At 39.5% G+C, this 21,511-nt stretch overlaps 1 protein-coding gene across 29 annotated transcripts in view; it reads left to right on the top strand.

Annotated features, from left to right (window-relative positions):
- The window catches only part of HUWE1 (HECT, UBA and WWE domain containing E3 ubiquitin protein ligase 1), a 150,399-nt gene that overhangs the window by 49,781 nt on the left and 79,107 nt on the right, over window positions 1-21,511 (top strand). For 10 of the 29 annotated variants that reach the window (XM_063601477.1, XM_034950058.3, XM_034950057.3 and 7 more), the window contains 16 exons: window positions 2,415-2,477; window positions 4,148-4,225; window positions 5,098-5,145; window positions 5,230-5,298; window positions 5,678-5,777; window positions 7,073-7,194; window positions 7,808-7,958; window positions 8,090-8,217; window positions 8,829-8,969; window positions 9,199-9,304; window positions 10,660-10,908; window positions 11,428-11,529; window positions 12,011-12,091; window positions 19,262-19,368; window positions 19,561-19,738; window positions 20,866-20,957. In XM_063601477.1, the coding sequence (XP_063457547.1) occupies window positions 2,415-2,477; window positions 4,148-4,225; window positions 5,098-5,145; window positions 5,230-5,298; window positions 5,678-5,777; window positions 7,073-7,194; window positions 7,808-7,958; window positions 8,090-8,217; window positions 8,829-8,969; window positions 9,199-9,304; window positions 10,660-10,908; window positions 11,428-11,529; window positions 12,011-12,091; window positions 19,262-19,368; window positions 19,561-19,738; window positions 20,866-20,957 (1,815 nt within the window). The remainder of the gene's footprint in view (window positions 1-2,414; window positions 2,478-4,147; window positions 4,226-5,097; window positions 5,146-5,229; window positions 5,299-5,677; window positions 5,778-7,072; window positions 7,195-7,807; window positions 7,959-8,089; window positions 8,218-8,828; window positions 8,970-9,198; window positions 9,305-10,659; window positions 10,909-11,427; window positions 11,530-12,010; window positions 12,092-19,261; window positions 19,369-19,560; window positions 19,739-20,865; window positions 20,958-21,511) is intronic. The other 19 variants (XM_003805901.6, XM_055106725.2, XM_063601490.1 and 16 more) reach the window with 3 other exon arrangements.

The raw sequence follows: 21,511 nt of genomic DNA, 5'->3' as shown, positions 1-21,511 counted from the left end.
TTGGGGTCTCGCTCTGTTGCCCAGGCTGGAGTGCAGTGGTGCAATTTCAGCTCACTGCAACCTCTGCCTCCCGGGTTCAGGCCATCCTCCCACCTCAGCCTCCCTAGTAGCTGGGACCACAGGCATGCACCACATGCCTGGCTAATTTTGTATTTTTAGTAGAGATGGGGTTTCACCATGTTGGGCAAGCTGGTGTCGAACTCCTGACCTCAGGTGATCCGCCCGCCTCGGGCTCCCACTGGCTGAGTGCTGGGATTACAGGCATGAGCCACCGCACCTGGCCGTCTGTTAAACATCTTAATGAATGTCGAACCTTGTACTTTACAGATTCTTGTCTCATTGCCTTAAACTTCCCTAGTTGTTTTAAACTTCTGATTATTTTTTAGAGTTCTGATAGACTTGAATTCCGACAGTCAGTTTATTCACTGTTTTTGTGAAGGTGTGGGCTTATGGGGTTCCCCATTCTGCCATTTTTACTGACAGCATTCCTAGTAGAACAGTCTGTTTTTAACCAGCTGGGAGTGGGGGATATACATATCTGTGTCCAGGCAGACTTTCTCACTTAGGTTTTCACTAGAGAAGTAAGCCCTAATGCCCTAAGGTATCCATTATTAATGTAGCAAAGAGACTTCTCTCTTGTGCATCTAAGGTGGTGCTAGTTATGTACCATTATTTGGAGAATAAAATGATCATTCACCATGTTCTGTGTTTCATATATGATACCTGGATTGAGAAATGCTGCCAGTAGATCAAGTGTAGTTTGAGAAAGCTTATTTCTCACAGGATAGTCAGATGATGTTTTATTTATTTATTTATTTATTTATTTATTTACAGGTTTAGAAATAGCATTCTATAGTATGTACCTTTGTGACTGGCATCTTCAGTGGTTTACACTGTTTGTTTTTGAGACTTCTTTGGCAAGTAGTGATATAATAGCATTTAACAAAGAGGAAACACTTAGATGTAGAGAGAGAGCCATGTTAGTTCATGGTGGCAGCCCAGATCCGAGGTGATTGGGACCCACACTAGACAGGAATAAAATGAAGACATAGAATATAAGTAGCATTTTGTGCTTCAATCATGCCAGACTTAAAAATATGATAATGCTTGGCTGGGCAAGGTGGCTCACAGCTGTAATCCCAGCACTTTGGGAGGCCAAGGCAGAAGGATCACTTGAGGCCAGGAATTTGAGACCAGCCTGGGCAACATGGCAAGGCTCCTACAAACATTTTTAAAATGTAGCCTGGCGTGGTGGCAGCATATGCCTGTAGTCCTAGCTGTGTGGCAGGCTGAGGCAGGAGGATCCTTTGACCCCAGGAATTTGAGGCTGTGGTGAGTTGTGATTGTGCCACTGCACTCCACTCCAGCCTAGGCAACAGAGGGAGACCTTGTCTATCTCTCACGCTCTCTTCATATATAGCTACATATATATAATTTTTATTTTTATAAATTTTATATAAAATATATAATTTACATATTTATAATTTTAAAAAATTATACAAAATATCTTTTTATATGAAATATGTTTTATATTTGTAATATAAAAATATCTCTTCAGTTTGACATAACAAATTAATAAATTTGTTTCAAATAATATCTCATTTCTTTCACTTCGTCAATTGTTTGCCTGAACTATATGCCTTGCCCCATGAGGCAGGGAGATATATATTTTTTACATACATAAATACATATTTTATGTAATATATGTAAAATAATTATGAATGATTTAAAAATAAAATACGTTAATGCTCTTAATGTTAAAGTGATATTTTAAAGGCTGTTAACATGCAGGCTAGTTAGTAAGTGAGACTATGTGGCTGAAGTTTTGTATTTAGAAGCCAGTTGAGCCACTCCCCCCATTATCTCAGGAGCTTGTTGATGAGGTTTTAGATTTGAGTGGCAAAGTACAGTAGTAATAAGTAAGGTAGAATCTGCTTTGTAACTCAGCTCATGTCAAAAAGAGAGGAACTGGAAAGCATGATTTCCTCCCTAGTGCGGAAGGTGAGTAGGCAGAGCCTCAGGCAAGGCCTGATAGGACAGGAGGGACCTGTCAGCACACGTGACTACAGGGGTGTGGAATACAATGGCTGGCAGTTGCTGCTTGAGTTCTTCCTAGGAGCATCCTCACTGAACAGTGAAATTGATCTCATTGAAGAAATCACCTTCAGGCAGACCATCTTGCCTTGATTCTTAAGTTCTTATTTCTGTTCGTTTTTTCCGCTTGTTTGACTTTCACATTGGATGTCTTCTCAACATTATGTTCCAAGCAGCCACACACTCTTAAATATATATATGTATGTGTATATACATAGAGAGAAAGAGAGATAAGGTCTCACTCTGTTGCCTAGGCTGGAGTGCAGTGGCGCAAAGTCACCATAAGCACTGTCTTAACACTATCTTTTTCCTTTTTCAAGAGCTGGGGTGGAAAGGAGAATGGCTTTGGACTTGCAGAATGTTGCAGAGACTTGCATATGATGGTAAGTAACTCTTTGGGATATGGGTGTCTTTTGACAGAGCTATGGCCTCTCTGTGAACCTTACTTTACAATGAATTGTGGTATATGAAGTGACGCCTTCACATCGAGACCTTTGAGGAACCTAAGATCAGTTCAGACATAGCTGAACCACGTCTATAGGAAGCAGTCTAGCAGTGCTTGGGCTCTTGATGTGCTGGCGGTACATAAAAAATCTGAGAAATAGAGTGTGTGTTCATACCCAGTTCTTGAGTAGGTAGCTGTATTTGTTGAATTAATTTTAATGTGATTTTTTTTAAATCCCAGAAAGTATGTTCGCTTGCATTCTCACACTGGAACTATTGTATCAGAACTCTGGACAGTGTGGTGTGATTTAGGAATGGCTGCTTGGAGAGCAGTTCTACCATTAGGTTTATTGAGAACTTATAATGTTTTATGTGCTTTCCTTGTTTATCTCTCTGCCTTTCACCCATGTTTAAGTTATGAGCTCAGGCCATCCTCCTTTCTGCTTTGATATGTTGCTGTGGAGCTACAAAACACAATTTGGTTTTCAATAATTATTTTGCATCTGGAAGCAACTATATTTTCCACGTGGGATTTGTCTTGTCAGTTTGTCATGTTTAGCACAAATGGCTGCAGTGAAATTTAGTGTATTTATCTTAGCAAGCCTTTTTTTCCTAACGAGAATGGCTCTTTTCTGGTCTCAGAAAACCACAGATTAGATCAAGTTACTTTCCCACGTTAGCTGGCATACTTTTCTTTAGTGATTATTTTATGAAGAGATATTGGGTGATACAGTAGGTGAGTGTTGTCTGTTTAATAATCAAAACTACATAAATCTTGAAGTATACTCAGAGTTTGGAATTCTAATTATGACAACATAAAGGTTAACGTGTACTTTAAAAGGAAGTAATACATATACATGTTAAAAAATTCAGAGTATAAAGAGGTATGCAGTGGTAACTTCTTAATTTTCCAGAGGCAACCACTGCAAGTGGTGTCTTTCAGTGAGACATTTTAGTGGGCATTCTGCTGTCATCTTAATTTTGTTCATCATGTTGCTTTTCTAGAGTTAAAGAGAATGTTTTGTCAGGGTCTGGTTTATATTGTCTTGGTATCTACCTGTGCAGAAAACATACCATGAGAAGTGGTGTAGAATGGTATAGAAGGAAAGTGTTTGAAGAATTATGAAGATATGCCTATGAGGCATACTTTGAATAAAATATTTCAGAAGGCTGATGATAGGTACAAGGTTTTTCGTAGGAATGTTCTTTTCCATTCTTTAGCTGGTTTCTGGGCCCTGGTATTTGTTCTCCGTCCTTTCTTGGATTCTTATTCATTACTGCTTGGCAGTCTTGCCCCTCTTTTCCCCCTTGGGAATAGCCACAGTCAAAATTGATCTCTTAAAGGGAAACTGGAAATTTATAAGTATGAAATGCAGAAGGTTTGGGAGCTCTGGGCTCTGTCCTTTTGATTCTGTTTGAAAAGTCTCATCCTATCTGAGCTCTGCTCTAAGACAAACAGTTAAAGGCACTGTAGGTACTGAATGTACTGCTTATTCTTCTGCCACAATAAGTTGAACAAGTGGCTAGGACTTTGAGGGAAGATGTGGGGGATAATGTTTATAATCAGTTGAAACTCAATGTCTGATTCTTTGATGTGCTTTATACACAGAAATATCCACCCAGTGCAACTACACTACACTTTGAATTCTATGCAGATCCTGGGGCCGAGGTCAAAATTGAGAAAAGGGTGAGTCTGATTCAGATTTGTTCTGACAAAGTCTACAATTTACTGTAACTGGGATTGCCTCTTCTAGAACTCCTCAGTTAAATGAATAAATGGTTTTGAGCTACACTGCTGCCCTCGCAAACTATAAATATACCTAGCAGCTCCTCAGGAGTGTTAGTTGCATCCCCAACTCTGATAGGGTTGGGTCTTATGTTGGGAGCTGCCAAAAGATGGAAGTCCCATCCATTATGAGGCACTGCTATGACCTATGTGCTTTTCCCACAGTCTCTGAGAATTCCAACATGTAGTATAGTAGTTTGGATGGTGATGGCTCAGGTTTCTCTAATTAGGAAGCCTGCAAAAGTCTTTATGTATTGTGGATAGTGTCCTGCTTAAATTATCTGGTCATTTTGTATTGTTTGAGGAGGTACTAAAGAGTTTGGTTTAGAAGTAGCTTAGTGAAAATACAATTTCTCTTCTACCTATACTATTAAATAAATAAATAATCTTTCTAGCTTAATTGCCTTGAAAGCAACTCTAATACATATTCAGAGAGAAAATATTTTCATGAATTTGGTCTTTGCTATTAATACTGCTATGGATATTAAGTCAGTGGAGGGTTAAAAAAGGACAAAGAAGAATATGAAACGTGCCTGGCTATGTGCATTATAGTTTGTTACTACTGGTTTTAAAGGAGCTTTCCTAAGAATATTCTACATATAAGATGGGTGTTTTGGAAGATTCTCAATTTACCTTGATTTTAAGAGCATTCACTTAGGCTTCAGCCTATTAGGTGACATCTTGGTTTTCAGACAGCCCTTTGGAGCTCTATGGCAGGGGAAGCTAGAGTGTTCAGTGACTCCTTACAGCTCTCTTGTCTTTTTTAATTTTAGACAACTAGTAACACACTACATTATATTCACATAGAGCAACTTGACAAGGTAAGAGGAATCTTTGACTCTTGGCTCGTTTCTTAATGTTTGGTTCACTTTTTGTTCCTAACTATATCTTTTTTTTTAATGTAGATTTCAGAAAGCCCTTCTGAAATCATGGAATCTCTTACCAAAATGTACAGCATTCCTAAGGATAAGCAGGTATGATGTGGCTTTAAAACATCCACAGGATGTGGTTGTTATCTAAATAGATTAATGATATGTACTGGGGTGGGAGATTGCACAGCAGAAAGAATGTCAGCTTTGGAGTCAGACCATGGGCAAATTGTTAGCTTCTCTGAGCCTTAGTTTCCTTGTCTTTTATGAGGTTAACACTTAATAACTTCCTAGGCCTTATGAGAGTTTGAGGAAAACATAAACTACCTCACCATGAGCAGGTAATAAGTGCTGGTAGCTTTCTGAACACTTCGGATATCAAAGGAGAAAACGTTTAGTTGTGTTGTTTTTTGAGTTAGCCCTCATAAAGAATATTCACCTTTTTCATTGATGTTTTTAAAATGTATGTCTTATCTCTCTACAGATGCTGTTATTTACACACATACGACTGGCTCATGGCTTTTCTAATCACAGGAAGCGATTGCAGGCAGTTCAGGCCAGACTGCATGCAATATCTATATTAGGTAAGAGAAGAATACTTTAATTACCAGGCCGTATTAGACAGTTTGGGCGTGATTTCCTTTGAACTTCATTCATCTTTGTTGCTATGAGTCCTATTATAGTTACCTAGGTAGCAACTTAAATACTTCCACCCCTCCCAGTGTTCACTGTATTTATTCATTATCCTTGAGCTCCTTAATGTTGGACCAGAAAGAGGGTATGATGATGTTGATTGACATGTCACCTGGGTTTATTCTTGGTATTCGCCTCTTTTTTTTTTTTAATAGATATGCTTGTAGCTATCGTTCACTGTCCCCCTACTCTTTCTCTTGCCATTGTGTCTTCCTCCTCTCTCATCCTTTCAGGGATATCATTTTGAATTAAGTCACAAAATATTCAGTAGTCAATACTGTGCATTTAACTTCTTTTACTGTGGCACAGTAAAATGGAAAACACGTGGTTTTGTAATCAGTCCTGTACTCTGTCCCTGATTCTGTAGGTTATTAGCCACACTTATCCTCTCAGCCTCAGCTTATTCGTTTAATATTGAGATACTCACCGTAGAGGCTGGTCTAAAGATTAAATGAAAACCTAGAAAGCAATCTAGCACAGAACAAGCACATAGAAGATATAAAATGGTAACCATTGCTGTTATTATTGATGTTCATTATGTTATGACTTGCCTTCTCTTAAACTATGAGTTTCTTGGCGTGAAATTCTTGCTCTTTTATGTGTACTCATATCTAGCATGATTTCTGGCATGTTAGGGGGTGCTCAGGAAATCTTTGTTGAAAACTAAATGAATATGCCTAAATCCCATTAGTTCATGCTTCAGGGTACTGTGTCCGGTATTAACCTCATTGTGGAATTCATTGAATGTGAATTACACACATTCTGAAGTTTTACTACAGTGTCACACAAATTTCTGACTTACTCTGCAATGGTCCATAAATTCTGTTCTTTACACGTGTTTACAGTAAAAGCAGAAGCATAGGAAGAGGCTAAAATGGAAATCTTATATTCAAGTCATAGTGGAGTTACATCAAGTAGTAATGTTATGAAAAATTAACTCAGAGCTTTTCCTATTTCCATCCCCAAAATTCTTTCTCAAGACTAATAATACCTTTAGTAGTGGAATCTGTCAATTCAGTGTCTGTTTAGAGATTATCAGTTGTATTTGATCCAATCCTTCAGAATTTAATTTGGTGATGATTCTGCCCTCCATTGCTGGTTGGGAATGGAATTCTTCCCCAGAACCTATAGATACCAAAAAGTTTGTTATTGGGCAGTGGCTTGACCACTGCCTTCTTGCCTAAAGTGTTTGTTTCTCCTTTTGCAGTGTATTCCAATGCCTTGCAGGAATCAGCAAACAGTATCTTGTATAATGGCTTGATAGAGGAGTTGGTAGATGTCCTTCAGATAACGGATAAGCAGCTTATGGTAAGTATTTTACAGGTTGAGTAACCCTTAGCTGTAACACTTGGGACCAGAAGTATTTTGGATTTGAGACTTTTTTTGCGGGGGAGGGGATATTTGCATATACATAATGAGATATCTTGGGCATGGGACCCAAGTTTAAACACGAAATTCATTGATGTTTCGTATACACATTATATACGTAGTCTTAAGGCAATTGTATACAATATTTCAAATAATTTTGTTCATTTTAACTGTGACCTGTCACATGAGATCAGGTGTGGAATTTTCCACTTCTGGCATGCAGGTATTCCCAAAGGTTTGGATTTGGGAATATTTCAGATTTTTGAATCAGGGATCCTGCATTAATGTTCTCTGTATATCAGGCTTATACTTGTTTGCCTTTTGGTTTTTCCCAGAGGGTTAGAAAGAACTCCCAGTACTTCCCTCTTTGGGTGTTAAACTGCAAAACTAACAAATACTAGATTTTCATTGTTGCTCTCAACAGACCTCCATCCCCTCAAGCAGTTACCAGTAGAATGACTTATATTTTAAAGTTTGGATATTAGCGACTGGAACTTGGTTCAGTCATCTTATTATATTTGACACATTATGTGTTTACCTTCTAATTTAATAGGAGATTAAAGCAGCTTCTTTACGAACATTAACATCAATTGTCCACTTGGAGAGAACTCCCAAACTCAGCAGTATTATTGACTGTACTGGAACTGCCTCCTACCATGGATTTTTGCCAGTGCTTGTAAGGAACTGTATCCAGGCCATGATTGGTAAGTTTTGATGGTGATTATCTTAGGCAAGAAGAAACATTTGCCCTCTGCCTTTGTCTTTTTAACATCCTGCCTGCTTAACAGCAATTTTGAGCTTGTTTTTGTTCTCCCTCTCCCCACCTCCCTTGTAGATCCATCCATGGATCCATACCCTCACCAATTTGCCACTGCTCTCTTCTCTTTTTTATACCATCTGGCCAGCTACGATGCTGGTGGTGAAGCCTTGGTCTCCTGTGGAATGATGGAAGCCTTATTGAAGGTGCTGTACTTTTTTTTTTTTTTTTTAAACTACATGGGGAAATCAACTAAGGGTGTAGAGATGCAAGTTTGGGGTGTTTCACAGTGAGGGCAAATAATATAAGAAAGCTTATCCAGAAAAAGTTATACTTAAGTAGAAGGCCAGTTTGGCTTTCTAGTTATCTAATTAACAATGTTTAAGAGCAGCTACTTCCATTATTGAGACTTTTATCATAGTGTAGAATGGTCAGGAGGTCATGGGTTCTGGTTAAAACATTGCCACATGTTATCATGCCTTTACACAACCATAGGGAAAATATATGTCAGGGTACTTTGTAAGTTGTGTTGTAGTAGTAATAGCCTTTACTATGTGCAGGGCAATGAGCACCAGCTTTTTTCTCCCTAAATATCTTACTTAATCCTGCAAAGTAATTGATGTCCCCATTACCTCAGAGGTTGAGTCGCAGAAGTCATAGAACTGTCATTTGGCAGGCACCAAAAATAAAACACATGTTTTCCCCCATACTGTGCTGCCTTACTGAGGCCCCAGACTACATGTATACAAAAGCATGCAATTTTTACAACTTTGTGTCTTTATAGTTCATTGTTTTTGCCTCTTTTTCTCCGTGATAGGTCATAAAGTTTCTTGGCGATGAACAGGACCAGATAACATTTGTCACCAGAGCCGTCAGAGTGGTTGACCTTATCACCAACCTGGATATGGCAGCTTTTCAATCCCATAGTGGACTTTCTATCTTCATTTATAGACTTGAGGTATTATTATACAAGGAATACTTTGCACAGAATTTAATACTCAGAGCTGAACCTAAGGATTGTCCTGATAACCCTAAAGAGCGATCTTACAGTCTCTTCTGTTTCTAGAAATCAACTGTGTATCTGCTTGCAGTGTTTTTCCATTATAATAGTTTTCAATCCCTGAAAAAAAAAAAATATATATATATATATATACTTGATTTTCTTATAACCTTTCTCTTGATTGTAGCATGAAGTAGATTTGTGCCGAAAAGAATGTCCGTTTGTGATCAAGCCAAAGATCCAGAGACCCAATACTACACAAGAAGGAGAGGAAATGGAAACTGATATGGATGGTAATTAACAGTTATTAAGTCAGTATTTTTGTGCTTGAGATTTTTTGTCATCCCACCCCAGTTTTCATTCTTCCTCATAAATTCCAAAGTACACAATTAACTTGAGTATATACTTTCAGCAACAAAAATTTTTTTTCTATGTAAGTGATTTGCAAATTTGTTTTTCACAAAGATAATAAGAAAAGAAAGGTACTAGTTCTTTGGAGTAGAGATGGCAGGTAACGCAGATGCTATAGCTGTGGTGTTAATCTGTTTTATTTCATCACGTAATTTTCTTATGTATTTCTTATTTCTACTAAAATTCAAGCTCCATGGGATCAGGATATTGTCTTTTTCACTGCTGCGGTGCCTGATAACATCCTAGGTGTTAGAAATATGCTTGGTAGAGAGAGAGAGAGACTAAAATGGGACCTTTTAAAACTTTACCTATTTTGAGAAGAGAAAGGAGAGGTAAAAAGGTTGTTGGGTAGGCAACAACATCTGTTAGGCTGGCACATCACTTGAGCCCAGGGGTTCGAGGCCAGCCTGGGCAACATGGCAAAAATCTTGTCTTTACGAAAAATACAAAACTTAGCCGGGTGGGGTGGCATGCACCTGTGGTCCCAGCTACTTGGGAGGCTGAGTTGAGAGGATCATCTGAGCCTGGGAGTTTGAGGCTGCAGTGATTTCAAAATGTAAATAGTATTTTATCACTGATGGAGCCTTAATACATTTTATAAACTGTAGTCAATGATTGTGTATCTTATACTCAGTTATTCAAGTGTATAAAGTAAAAATGAATGCTCACTTACCTACCATAGCTACTAGTTTCGGTGCGGATCTTTCCAGGCTTTTTTATGCATATTCAAATACATGTTGATGTTAAGTATGTATGTAGTATTTTAGAATGGGAAGATGAGATCATAAACATACTGTTCATCTTGCATTGCTCATTCAGTGTTTCATAGACATTCTTCCAGATCGGAATATTGAGTATTAATCTTTTCATGCTTTTTATATTTATTAATTACTCTTTTGAAAAGCTGTACCTATTTGTATACTACCAACTAGTAGTATATGAAATTGCACATTTTACTTACCACTCTCCCCCTCTTCCCCAGTTTGGTAGGTGAGAAATATTGAAGGACTTCTGTAGGATTGTTAATTTACACACACACACACACACACACACACGTGTATGTATGTACGTATTAATACATGCAACTAGTGATATATTTTCATTTTGGGGTTCAGTATTCCTGATCTTCATTTTTATATTCATTTCACATTAATGGAAGAAATTTTCTCAAACAAAATTTTTCTTTTTGTGGTACCTTTTATTCTAGTAAGTTTCTTTATCATAACTTGTACTTTAGTTGCAGATGTGGCTATGGAAAGCAGTCCAGGCTCATCCATCTCTATGGAGCACAGGCTGGATGTTGAATTAAGGGCATCAGGTTCCAGCAGCAGCACTAACATCTCTTCTGGCCCCAGCCCTGGTCCCAGTCCCGGCCCCGGCACCGGCCCCGGCCCCGGCCCCGGCCCCGGCCCCGGCCCTGGCCCCGGCCCCGGCCCCGGTCCTGGTCCCGGCCCCGGCCCCGGCCCTGGCCCTGGCCCCCGTCCTGGTGCGTACACACATAGATGTGCAGTCTTTCAGAGTGGTAGAGTTATTAAACTATTGAAGAAGGCGGCTTTAGGCAGAACTTAAATGGTACATTTGGAGGTTAGCATCCCATGACTATTCATGCTCCTTCACCATTCTGGTGTTCCATTTTCTTATATTAACATGTCTTTCATAGCATTTTATACTTTTCCAACAATTTGCACATTGATTATCAAAACAGCCATGTTGGAGGGCAGATAATATCCAAAATGGGAACTGAGTGAGGTAAAAAAAAAGTTGAACCTTTTTACTTTGTAATTTTTCTTTTTTACTTTAGACTTTTAGTATTGGTAAAATTAAAAGTATTAGTAATTTTTCCAATTTCAAAGCTTAAGTATTCTTCCTAACATTCAGAGACCTCACTTCGAATGTCTTCTAATTTTATTATAGTGTATTTGGATCTCTTAAAATTTTGTTTTATGTGCTTGATCATTGTGGTTTAATGGCGAACTCAGCATAATTCTTTTGTCTTCATTGCCAGGAGTCCAGTGTATTCCACAACGAGCAGCACTTCTGAAATCCATGTTGAATTTCCTCAAGAAGGCCATCCAAGACCCTGCTTTCTCAGATGGCATACGACATGGTATTTGATTCCAGATAACTTTTTTTGGAGGATATTTTACTCTCTCAAAGATTGGTTCTTTTCATACTATTCTGGCACCTGTTGTTTTACAAGGCAGTCTTTGGTAAAGGCCATGCCATTTTCAATAGCTTTTAGTTGTTTTGTGTCACTTTTCCTAGATGTAAGTGTTGCTTAGCTATTTTCATAATGATTTACCCTTTTTTTCCCCTTTTCCAGCTTTCGACTCTGTGCTTAATTCCGTCTTATTACCCCTCTCTGACTCTTAAGTGTTTGTGTTCTTTCTTTTTTTAACCCATGTTAGAAAGCCTATTGCATGGACAAATAATAAAATAGGAGGAGACAACTGGGGGCCATTAGATTAGAATTAACACAGGCTTTGAGGACCACAGTGTGATAATACATAACATATCACTCAATTATCCCCACTCCTCACACCTTTCCAGACTATTCATATTCTCCATAATGTTCACTTTTCTTTTAGTGATGGATGGTTCTCTGCCTACCTCCCTGAAACACATCATCAGCAATGCAGAATACTATGGCCCATCACTCTTCCTCCTAGGTAAGTGGAGTTGATAGTTGGTTATAACAATTTGGGATAACCTGGCAGAGCTCTCTCTCTCTGTATTTACTTACTTACTTATTTACTTATTTATTTTTGAGACAGAGTCTCACTCTGTTGCCCAGGCTGGAGTGTAGTGGCGCAATCTCGGCTCACTACAACCTCTGCCTCCCGGGTTAAAGCGAGTCTCCTGCCTCAGCCTCCCGAGTAGCTGGGATTAGAGGTGCCTGCCACCGTGCCTGGCTAATTTTTGTATTTTTAATAGACAAATATGAATAGTAAAATCCTGCAAGGATATAAAACACAGAGAGGCCGGGCATAGAAGCTCCTGCCTGTAATCCCAGCACTTTGGGAGGCCGAGGCGGGTAGATCACCTGAGGTAATGAGTTTGAGACCAGCCTGGCCAACATGGCAAAACCCCATCTCTACTGTCTACCTGGACAGTAGACAAATGTCAATAGTAAAATCCTGCAAGGATATAAAACAGAGAGGCCGGGTAGATATCTGTCTTATTGGTGATGAAATAAAGGTCAGAATTCAGTTTTAAGTAAATACCTATTTTCTGGGTGCTAAATATACCTTCGATAAGTAGTACATTTGTAGTGAGTAACATTATCATACATTTTGTTTATCTGTGCTAGAATTCTTAAAACGCTAAAGGAATTTAGTAGGAGACGTGGAAATAGGGAAAGTCTCCTTGTAGTAGCAGTAGCAAGCATTGTGTTTTACAGTTTGGGGTGTTGGGGAGACTAGTTTTGGCTACTACAACTTAGATACTTCCTTGCCCCCTTGCTGAAGAAATTTAGGATTTTTGTATATTAACCTTGTATCTTTTAATCTTGCACAGTTCACTTATTAGTACATACTTGTTTTGTTTTCTTAGAATATTCTACATAATCTTGTCATCTGCAAATGCATTTTTACTTTGTTTATGGTCTTTGTGCCTTTTTTTTTTGTCTTATGACATTAGCAAAGATTTCTGATACAGTGCTGGATAGAAATAAGAATGGGCCTCTTTGCTTTGTTCCTGAATTTAGAGGGAAAAGCATTTAATATTTTACCATTAAGAATGAAGTTAGCAGAGGTTTTGTGTTGAAGGTTTTGTCAATTTTGTCAGGTTGAGGAAGTTTTCTTGTGGTGTAGCAACTCTACCGTGCTATGGAAAAGGTCTCTGCTAAGGTTATGTTCAGATGGCAAAATTCAGACAATAGTTCTTTGGGGTTTTTTTGGGTTTTTTTTAAGATTTGTTTTACGGTGGGGACGTCTCAAGGCCAGGGGCAGGGAGAATGCCCATCTTCTGGGAGAAAGTCCAGAACAGAGAGAAAGAGAAAAGGATACACAGGCATTTTTCTATAAATGGGAAGCTTGGAAGAAGGAGCAATTGCCATTGACAGGGATATTGTTTAAAAGAGGGAGGCAGCAAGAGGATATAGTGCTTAGGTGCTGGGATAGTGGTGAGGAGCAGGTGAGCCCTATGAGAATGATGCCAGAAGTGAGGGACACGGGCAGGAAATGAGACTTAGAGCACTAAATCAAAGGTCAGTGAAGGTCCAACTTCCTTCCCTATGGTTTTCCTAATTCATCCCTGACATTTAAATTAGCATAGCAACCTCCCAGTTTTCCTATAAAATACACTTGTACTTGAGAGAGAACAAATTTGCAAAGCGAAACCTAAATAATTAGACTAGCCATTGTTATTTTAGCTCCCCAAATGATAGTACAGAGCCTTTCACTCCAGGTGGAAGGAGATGGCCCAGGAAAGACATCAGGGAGTTCTGAGAACCTCTTGGAGTATTTTAATAATATAATTGGCAGTTTGGGTTTATTTTTGTTGAACTATTCTGGATACCTTTTCTTTATTAATGATCATGCAACAGGAAGTCCCTTTAAGGCACAAGCACTATCTTGAAATGCCAGTAGGTAGTTTCATGCCAGTCTGTTATCAACTATCATAGTAACTAAACTGCTTTGTCCCTCATTGAGGGCTTCTAAGGCCTGAACTGTTTGGTTAATGTGGTCTGCCAGGAGTTACAACATGTCTGGGTAACCTCTATGAGTTGAGTCTGTGTTACAGAATTGGAAATACCTAAACTTGTGCCCGTTACACCAAAGATTCTGATGAGGCCCAGAATAGGTAAAAAGTGCTCCTTTTTGTGGCAAGACTTGATAAAACAGCTAGACTTTCTAGTTGAATTTGAGGTGCCCTGGGCACTAAATGTCCATAGTACATAGGTCAGCTTGTATGGGTAGAAGGGAACAGGATCGCTGAATAAAATGTATAACCCTGCTGAGCAGGAGTTGTAACACAGAAGAATCAGTAGCCCAGGAGGTTGGAAGTTGGAGTTTCTAGGGGGCAAACTTATATCAGGGTGGACATTCTCAACAGGGGGGCATCATTGTATGTACTATCAGTTGGTGGCAGAGGCTGGGAAAGACATGAAATCCTTAAGGGGGAAGTTTAATATGGAAGCACCCAGTGAGGTCACGATGTCCTGCTTATAATTTCACACTCAAACCCACTAAATATTCTGACTCCTTCTCCCTCACGTGTCCGACCTCTGGCTCTTCTATGCCACTTTTAGCCACCTGTATTTCATTTGTAGTATCCCATTTAACTTCCCCAACTCCCCTCTCTTCTTTCTCACCTCCTGCCTTACCCCTCATGTTATCTGTTCGGGTCTGTTTGTAGCCTATGCTAACGTCATCATGCTTATGATTGACCACTTAACCAGAGAGTGTAGCAAGTTGTCAATATGAGTATTGAAATCCTCCAAGGGAGCAAGATATAGTTGTATGAGTAGTTGCCTGGGCTAGGGTATCTGTTAATATTGCTGGAGGTTTAGTATGTAGGTGGCATTCTCTGTTACTAATACATAGATACAATCTATCAGGTTGAGTGAGGGGAAGCAGGAAATATAGGTAGTGACTGGAATAGTGAAATTAGAGTGTAAATAGTGAAAGTGGAGTGTGGGCTGTCAAAGAGTTGATGGGGCAGTGGAGTTATGATGAGTTATGTGGGGGCAGTTACAAGGGCAGTTACCATCTTGAGGGTGTTAGCGTCAAGGCTGGGACTGTCATTTGTACTGAAGTCATCATCTAGGATGCTTTGGTATGCTGGATGGATAGAAGCCCTAGGCTCGCACTTGAGAAATTATTATAAAAGTAACTCAGTATCCCTTTGCCTACAAGAGTTTTAGAATAATTTCAGATAGGGAAGCTATGCACTGATTACCCCTAAACAAGTGGGATCACAGCATGGGCAAAAAGGAGCCCAAGAAGTTTGGCATTGAGCTGGGGTAGTAGTATCCCAGACCCAGACCATGAGCCAAATGAGGTATAGACAGGCCAACTAGAGCCAGAATATTCCACAAAGATATTTTCAGGCCTGTGGTGCGTAGACTTTTGGCATGCCGAAGTGCCAGTTTATTATGGAAATCACAGGCATTGCCATCCCATATCCTGCAATAGTCTCCCATTCAATACCTCTGTAATAATAAGGTGGTTCCAGAACTGGCTTCCTGTCTAAGAATGTTGGTACTAGGAACTAACTTAAGATTTTTCTTTCCTCTTTGGAAGAACCATACAGTTGTGTATGTCAACCCAGGCAGAGAGACTAAGACCTTCATTTCCTATGAAGAGGGATCTCCAGTTAGCAGTCCTTTAAAACCATCATATTAGGAAAGGACTTTGGCAGAGACCTTCTGCATAGTCTTAGAGGGTGAGGGCCCTCAATTTTCTGTGGGTCCCATCCTGTTACCTACTTTCAACCTAGGCTCCTGTCCACCGTGGATCGCACCAATATCAAATGAGGAGGTGTCGTTAAGTGAGGGGGATTCTGTTTGGGTATTATAGACTCATAGATGGAAAGTGTCTCATTTTGAGGCTAGAAAGGGGACAAAGGAAGCATTAATTGTGTTTTTTCAGATGTCATACAACTAAGGCAATCGGCAAAAGAGAGATCCATTTAAGAGACCATTGTCCATTTTGTAAGTTTAAGAGAGCATTGAACAAGCCATTATGCCTCTATTAGGCCTGCTTTCTGTGAACAGTACAACAAATGGGCCAGGCACTGGCTCACACCTGTAATCCCAGCACTTTGGGATGCTGAGACAGGCAGATTGCTTGAGCCTTGAGCCCAGGAGTTTGAGACCAGCCTGGGCAAAATGGTGAAATCCTGTCTCTACAACAAATAAAAATGTTTGCAGGGCATGCTGGTGTGCTACTCAGGAAGCTGAGGTGGGAGGATCACTTAAGTACTGGAGGTTGAGGCTGTAGTGAGCTATAATTGCACCCCTGCACTCTAGCCTGGGGAACAGAGTGAGACCTTGTCTCAAAAAAAAAAAAAAAAGACAAATGGAAGCTCCAAGGTGATGCCTTGTTTGAAAAGGCCCATGCCCAGACTGAATGAGCGGTAACGTACGTACCCTGGTCAGAGTCGGTGTTACCAGAAGCCCAAAGGGAACTAACTGAGGGCTATAATAGTGGTGGTGTTGGCAGTAGTTGGGCAGGAAGGATAAGCCAAGAATGGGTCTGTATAACAATCAGTTGTGTGGGCATAGCGATTTGTGCCAGCAGATTGGGGCAGTGGCCCAATAAAATTGATTTGCCAGTGAGAAAAGGAGTGTTTACCTCTGGTATGGTGAGCACCCACTGGTGATGATGCCAATGGCACGACAGGGCACAAAGAACATATTGGGAGGCTAGGGTTTGAGTAGGGCTAGTGGCATGGGGATGCAATGGCATTTGGGCCCAGGGACTGTGATGACCTTCTGCCTTCCTTTACTCTCTTCTCTGTAACCTTGACTTTCCAAACTCTATTGGATTCATTTTCAGTTCTATTGAAGTACATCTGTGGGTAATTTTTAAGGTGTCAGACTTCTCTTTCAGAAGTTGGTGGCTGTTTTCTTCATTGTATTCTAATGCTACATTATTGTAGATAACCATGGTGTCACACTGGTTCTTGTTCTTATCTGTATATAGTTCCTGCTTCTGCCTTTTTTTTTTTTTTTTTTTTCCTATTTCTCTGATTCCTTTTAACTTTCTCCTGGAAACCCTAATTACCTTTTTTCCATTTCTTAGTTGCTTGGTTCCACACACAGCTGGTTGCTCTGTGCGTGTATATACCCTTTAATTCTAATTCTTGGTTATCAGTGTTTTTGTATAGGGGTCCCAGTGCATAGTGTCGTTGCGACTTCTTGATAAAATAACAGGTTTGATGTCTTAGTAATTGCTTGTAGAACACTAATTTTAGTTTTTAAATACTCAATTTTAGTAACTCTATAGAATTCATACCTTTCTACAAATGTAAGTCAATCGAGGGGAGTGTCATACCAATAGGAACCCCAAAAAGGACTTAAATTTTTCAGAAGTTTATAGCCCATGAGGAATCCCAAAGGCCATTGAAAACTGTTGGTCCCCGGTAACTGCTATATATCTGCCATTCCCCTAGCATTTGGGTTAAAGGAGAGATGCTGTATTCACCATCTTGAATAGAAAATCCTCTGGTTTCTTTTAGATCTTAGGCATCACCATAAACAAGTTTGTTCTGTATACATGGTTTATGGGTGTTGTATGTATATTCCTCTTCGTCAGGTTTTTAAATTAAAGTTATTGTAGTTATTGTAGTCTTATGAGTTGGGAAGCTTTGTCTTAATTATTCCTAGAAGGTTTAATAAAACTATTGGCTTGGTGCCTCTCTATTACCTAGATTTTTTTTTTCCCTTTTAAAAATTCTGGAACGGGCACGGTGGCTCACGCCTGTAATCCCAGTACTTTGGGAGACCGAGGCGGGCAGATCACCTGAGGTTAGGAGTTCGAGACCAGCCTGGCCAATCTGGTAAAAACCCCATCTCTACTAAAAATGGAAAAATCAGCCAGGCGTGTTGGGTGCCTGTAATCCCAACTACTCGGGAGGCTGAGGCAGAAGAATTGCTTGAACCCAGGAGGTGGAGGCTGCAGTGAGCCGAGATTGCACCACTGTACTCCAGCCTGGGCGACGGAGTGAGACTCCGTCTAAAAAAAAAAAAAGAAGAAAAAAAATTCTTGTTATTGGTCTAGTCTGCTTTGCTGTCACTTCCTGAGATTTGATTTTTATGACATTTTCTTATTAAACTATACATTTCACTTGTTGGCATATAGTTTGTAGAATATATTTTTCTGTATCTAGTTAAATCTCCTTTCTCATTCATAACGTATATTACTGCTCTTTTTTCTAATTTATATTATTTCACTTGTTGGCATATACTTTGTAGAATAAAATATTTTTTTCTGTATCTAGTTAAATCTCCTTTCTCATTCCTAATGTATATTACTGCTCTTTTTTCTAATTTATATTATTGCTCTATTTTCTATAGGTTTATAAGCTTTTCCAGTGTCTTCACAAAGCTAGATATTGGCTTTGTTGATCCTTTTTGCTTTCGGTTTCACTGAATTCTTTTTTCTGTTAATTCTTCATAGCTTGTTTGGTTACTTTTTAATAAATACTTTAATGCTGTACTATTTCCTCTTGAGTAGAGTTTTTCCCATGTTCCAGAAGCTTTGGTAGTTATTACTGCACATTTTTAAATATTATAATGTCAAAAACTGGTCAGATTAATACTCAAGGACTCTCGCATTGCTGGTGATAGTTCAAAATTGTTGAATAACCTTTGTATGAGGCAGTTTATCTATTTTCATCAGTAAAGCTTGCATTTGCTTTAACCCAGCAAGCCTACATCATAGATTTTTTTTCCTGTTAAAAGCAGACAAAAACGGATATATGTTTAGGTTTATCATTTTCACAATTGAGGACTGGTTTTTATACATGTGGTACATGCATTTAGTGGAATAGTAGGCAGCCATTCAAAATGAATGGGTCGTTGTGTCGGGAGAGGACATTATACGGTATGACAGTTGTGGGGGAAAAGCAAAATATATAAAACAGTGTAACCTCATTTATGTAAAAATATGCCCATAAAAATATGCCCATAAAAATCCTGTAAGTGTAGTCACTAGATTCTTTATAGTATTGAATCTCTGATGGAGCAGTATTAGGATCTTTAATTTCATAGTAAGCACAAGGGTTTAAATTGCTAGACATTGAGTATGTATTTTTTTTTAAGCTTTTGGTGTTTTGTTTTCAGTTTCTGTGAGGAATCTCTCAGTTTTCCATATTTTCTCATCTTTTTTTAGCTACTGAAGTGGTGACTGTGTTTGTATTTCAAGAACCATCACTGCTCTCCTCACTCCAGGACAATGGATTGACAGATGTCATGCTGCATGCACTGCTTATCAAAGATGTAAGTCTTTTCTGCTACTCTGTAAAGAATGTCTTAGGGCGTGAAAATCCTATCTCTTCTGTGTGTAGTGTTGAATCTAATTGGGACCTGGTTGTCAAAATTCCTTCTATCTCAGCTTGATACCCATGGCCGGATTTTCCTAGCATCTACACTCTTTTAGATGCATTCAAGCTCACTTTGTTTTCTCTTTAGGTTCCTGCTACCCGTGAAGTCCTTGGCTCCCTCCCAAATGTATTCAGTGCACTCTGTTTGAATGCCCGAGGTCTTCAGTCTTTTGTTCAGTGTCAGCCTTTTGAACGCCTCTTCAAAGTTCTTCTGTCTCCAGATTACCTCCCAGCCATGCGGAGGAGGAGAAGTTCTGATCCCCTTGGTACGTTGTTAAGATTTATTTTATAGTAGAAAATTGATTTAGTTTGCAAGGAAACTCTTCCTTGATCATCTCTCTCATCATTTTACTGGTTAGGTGTGCTAAGTTTAATGGGAATTATCATCATACATTCTATTATACTTCAGAAGGAATACTTCAGCTTCCCTGTTCATAATATTTACATGCTTCTCAACAGTTCACCATTGTACTTTCATGGTACTGGTAGAAAATAGGTATTAAGAAGCAGTGGTAGATTTCCAGGTTCACCATCTGGTCTGCAGCAATGAGAAATATGGAGTCCTGAGGTGTTCATCTGGTAATCTAGTGTTCTGATGTCCAACTCTCTAAGATAACGACACATGGATAGTTTTTTTTTACTCAGTATACTTGAGACCAGATCATTGAGAGATTATTAGCAAAAAGGTAGGGCTCCAGAAAGATTACAGTTTTCAAAAATGTGCTTTGTACTTTTCAGCCACCACTGTAGCATTTAGACACTATCATTCTTAACTGGAGCAGCCAGAGGGTTAATGGTTTGTACATCTTTCTTCTCTCTCACTCTGTAATACTAGTTTAGATCTTGACAGCAAAGATTGCCAGAGTAGAGTGCAGCACACATAGTTACTTTAAAATAGTTTACCAAACTGATTCCTTCCTTTTCCCTAGTGATTTGGGGGGATAGGGGCTGGGTGTAAATTCATTAAAGAAGTTGTGGCATTAGAAAATCACAACCAAAAAAAAAAAAAAGGAAAAAAATATCACAACAGCCTGGCCTGGCACAGTGGCACACACCTACCATTTTGGGAGGCCAAGGTGGGCAGATCACTTGAGCTCAGGAGTTTGAGACCAGCCTGGGCAACATGGCCAAACCCCATCTCTACCAAAAAAAAATTTCTCCAGTCACGGAGGCGCACACCTGTAGTCCCAGCTACTTGGAGGGCTGAGGTGGGAGGATCGCTTGAGTCCAGGAGATCGTGACACTGCACTCCAGTCTGGGTGACATAAAGTCTTTAAAGGAAAGAAAATCATAACCAGGCTCAGTTTCTTCTTTCCACTTTATATGTTGGTACAGAAAAGAGCCCAAGCTCTATTTTCTTCAGTCTTTCTAACAGTTCATTTTTTGCCTTAAGGGGATACTGCATCCAACCTGGGGAGTGCTGTCGATGAGCTCATGAGACATCAGCCCACCCTTAAAACAGATGCAACGACTGCCATCATCAAGGTAGAAAGTGATAAGGATGTGACCATGAGCATGAGAGAGCAGAGAAGGGGAAGGTTTTAGAAGATTGGCCTACTAGAGGTTCTTGGGCTATAGCTGTAAGAGCATTATGTCTGCCTCATTGTTTCCATGTCCTTAGGTTGGTCCTTTATAAAAAGATGTTGTCATTTTAGTTCATCTTAGAAAGAAGTCTCTGTTAAAATTTTTTTAGCCTGGGTGCAGTGGCTCACGCCTGTAATCCTGGCACTTTGGGAGGCTGAGGCTGGTGGATCGCTTGAGGCCAGGAGTTTGAGACCAGCCTGGACAACATGGTGAAGCCCCGTTTCTACGAAAAATACAAAAGTTAGCCGGGTTTGGTGGCGTGTGCCTGTAGTCCCAGCTACTCTGGAGGCTGAGGCAGGAGAATCACTTGAACTCGGGAGGCGGAGGTTGTAGTGAGCCAAGATCATGCCACTGCAAGACTCTGTCTCCAAAAAAAAAAAAAAAGTATTTTAGATTGAGAATTGTTTTCCTTAAATATTTTTTTCCATTTAATGTAACCTGTATATAATGATTTC

The sequence above is a fragment of the Pan paniscus genome, chromosome X, assembly GCF_029289425.2.
Source record: "Pan paniscus chromosome X, NHGRI_mPanPan1-v2.0_pri, whole genome shotgun sequence".
Taxonomy (NCBI): domain Eukaryota; kingdom Metazoa; phylum Chordata; class Mammalia; order Primates; family Hominidae; genus Pan; species Pan paniscus.
The sequence above is the reverse complement of the archived record's forward strand: the minus strand, read 5'-3'. Positions and strand labels throughout refer to the sequence as shown.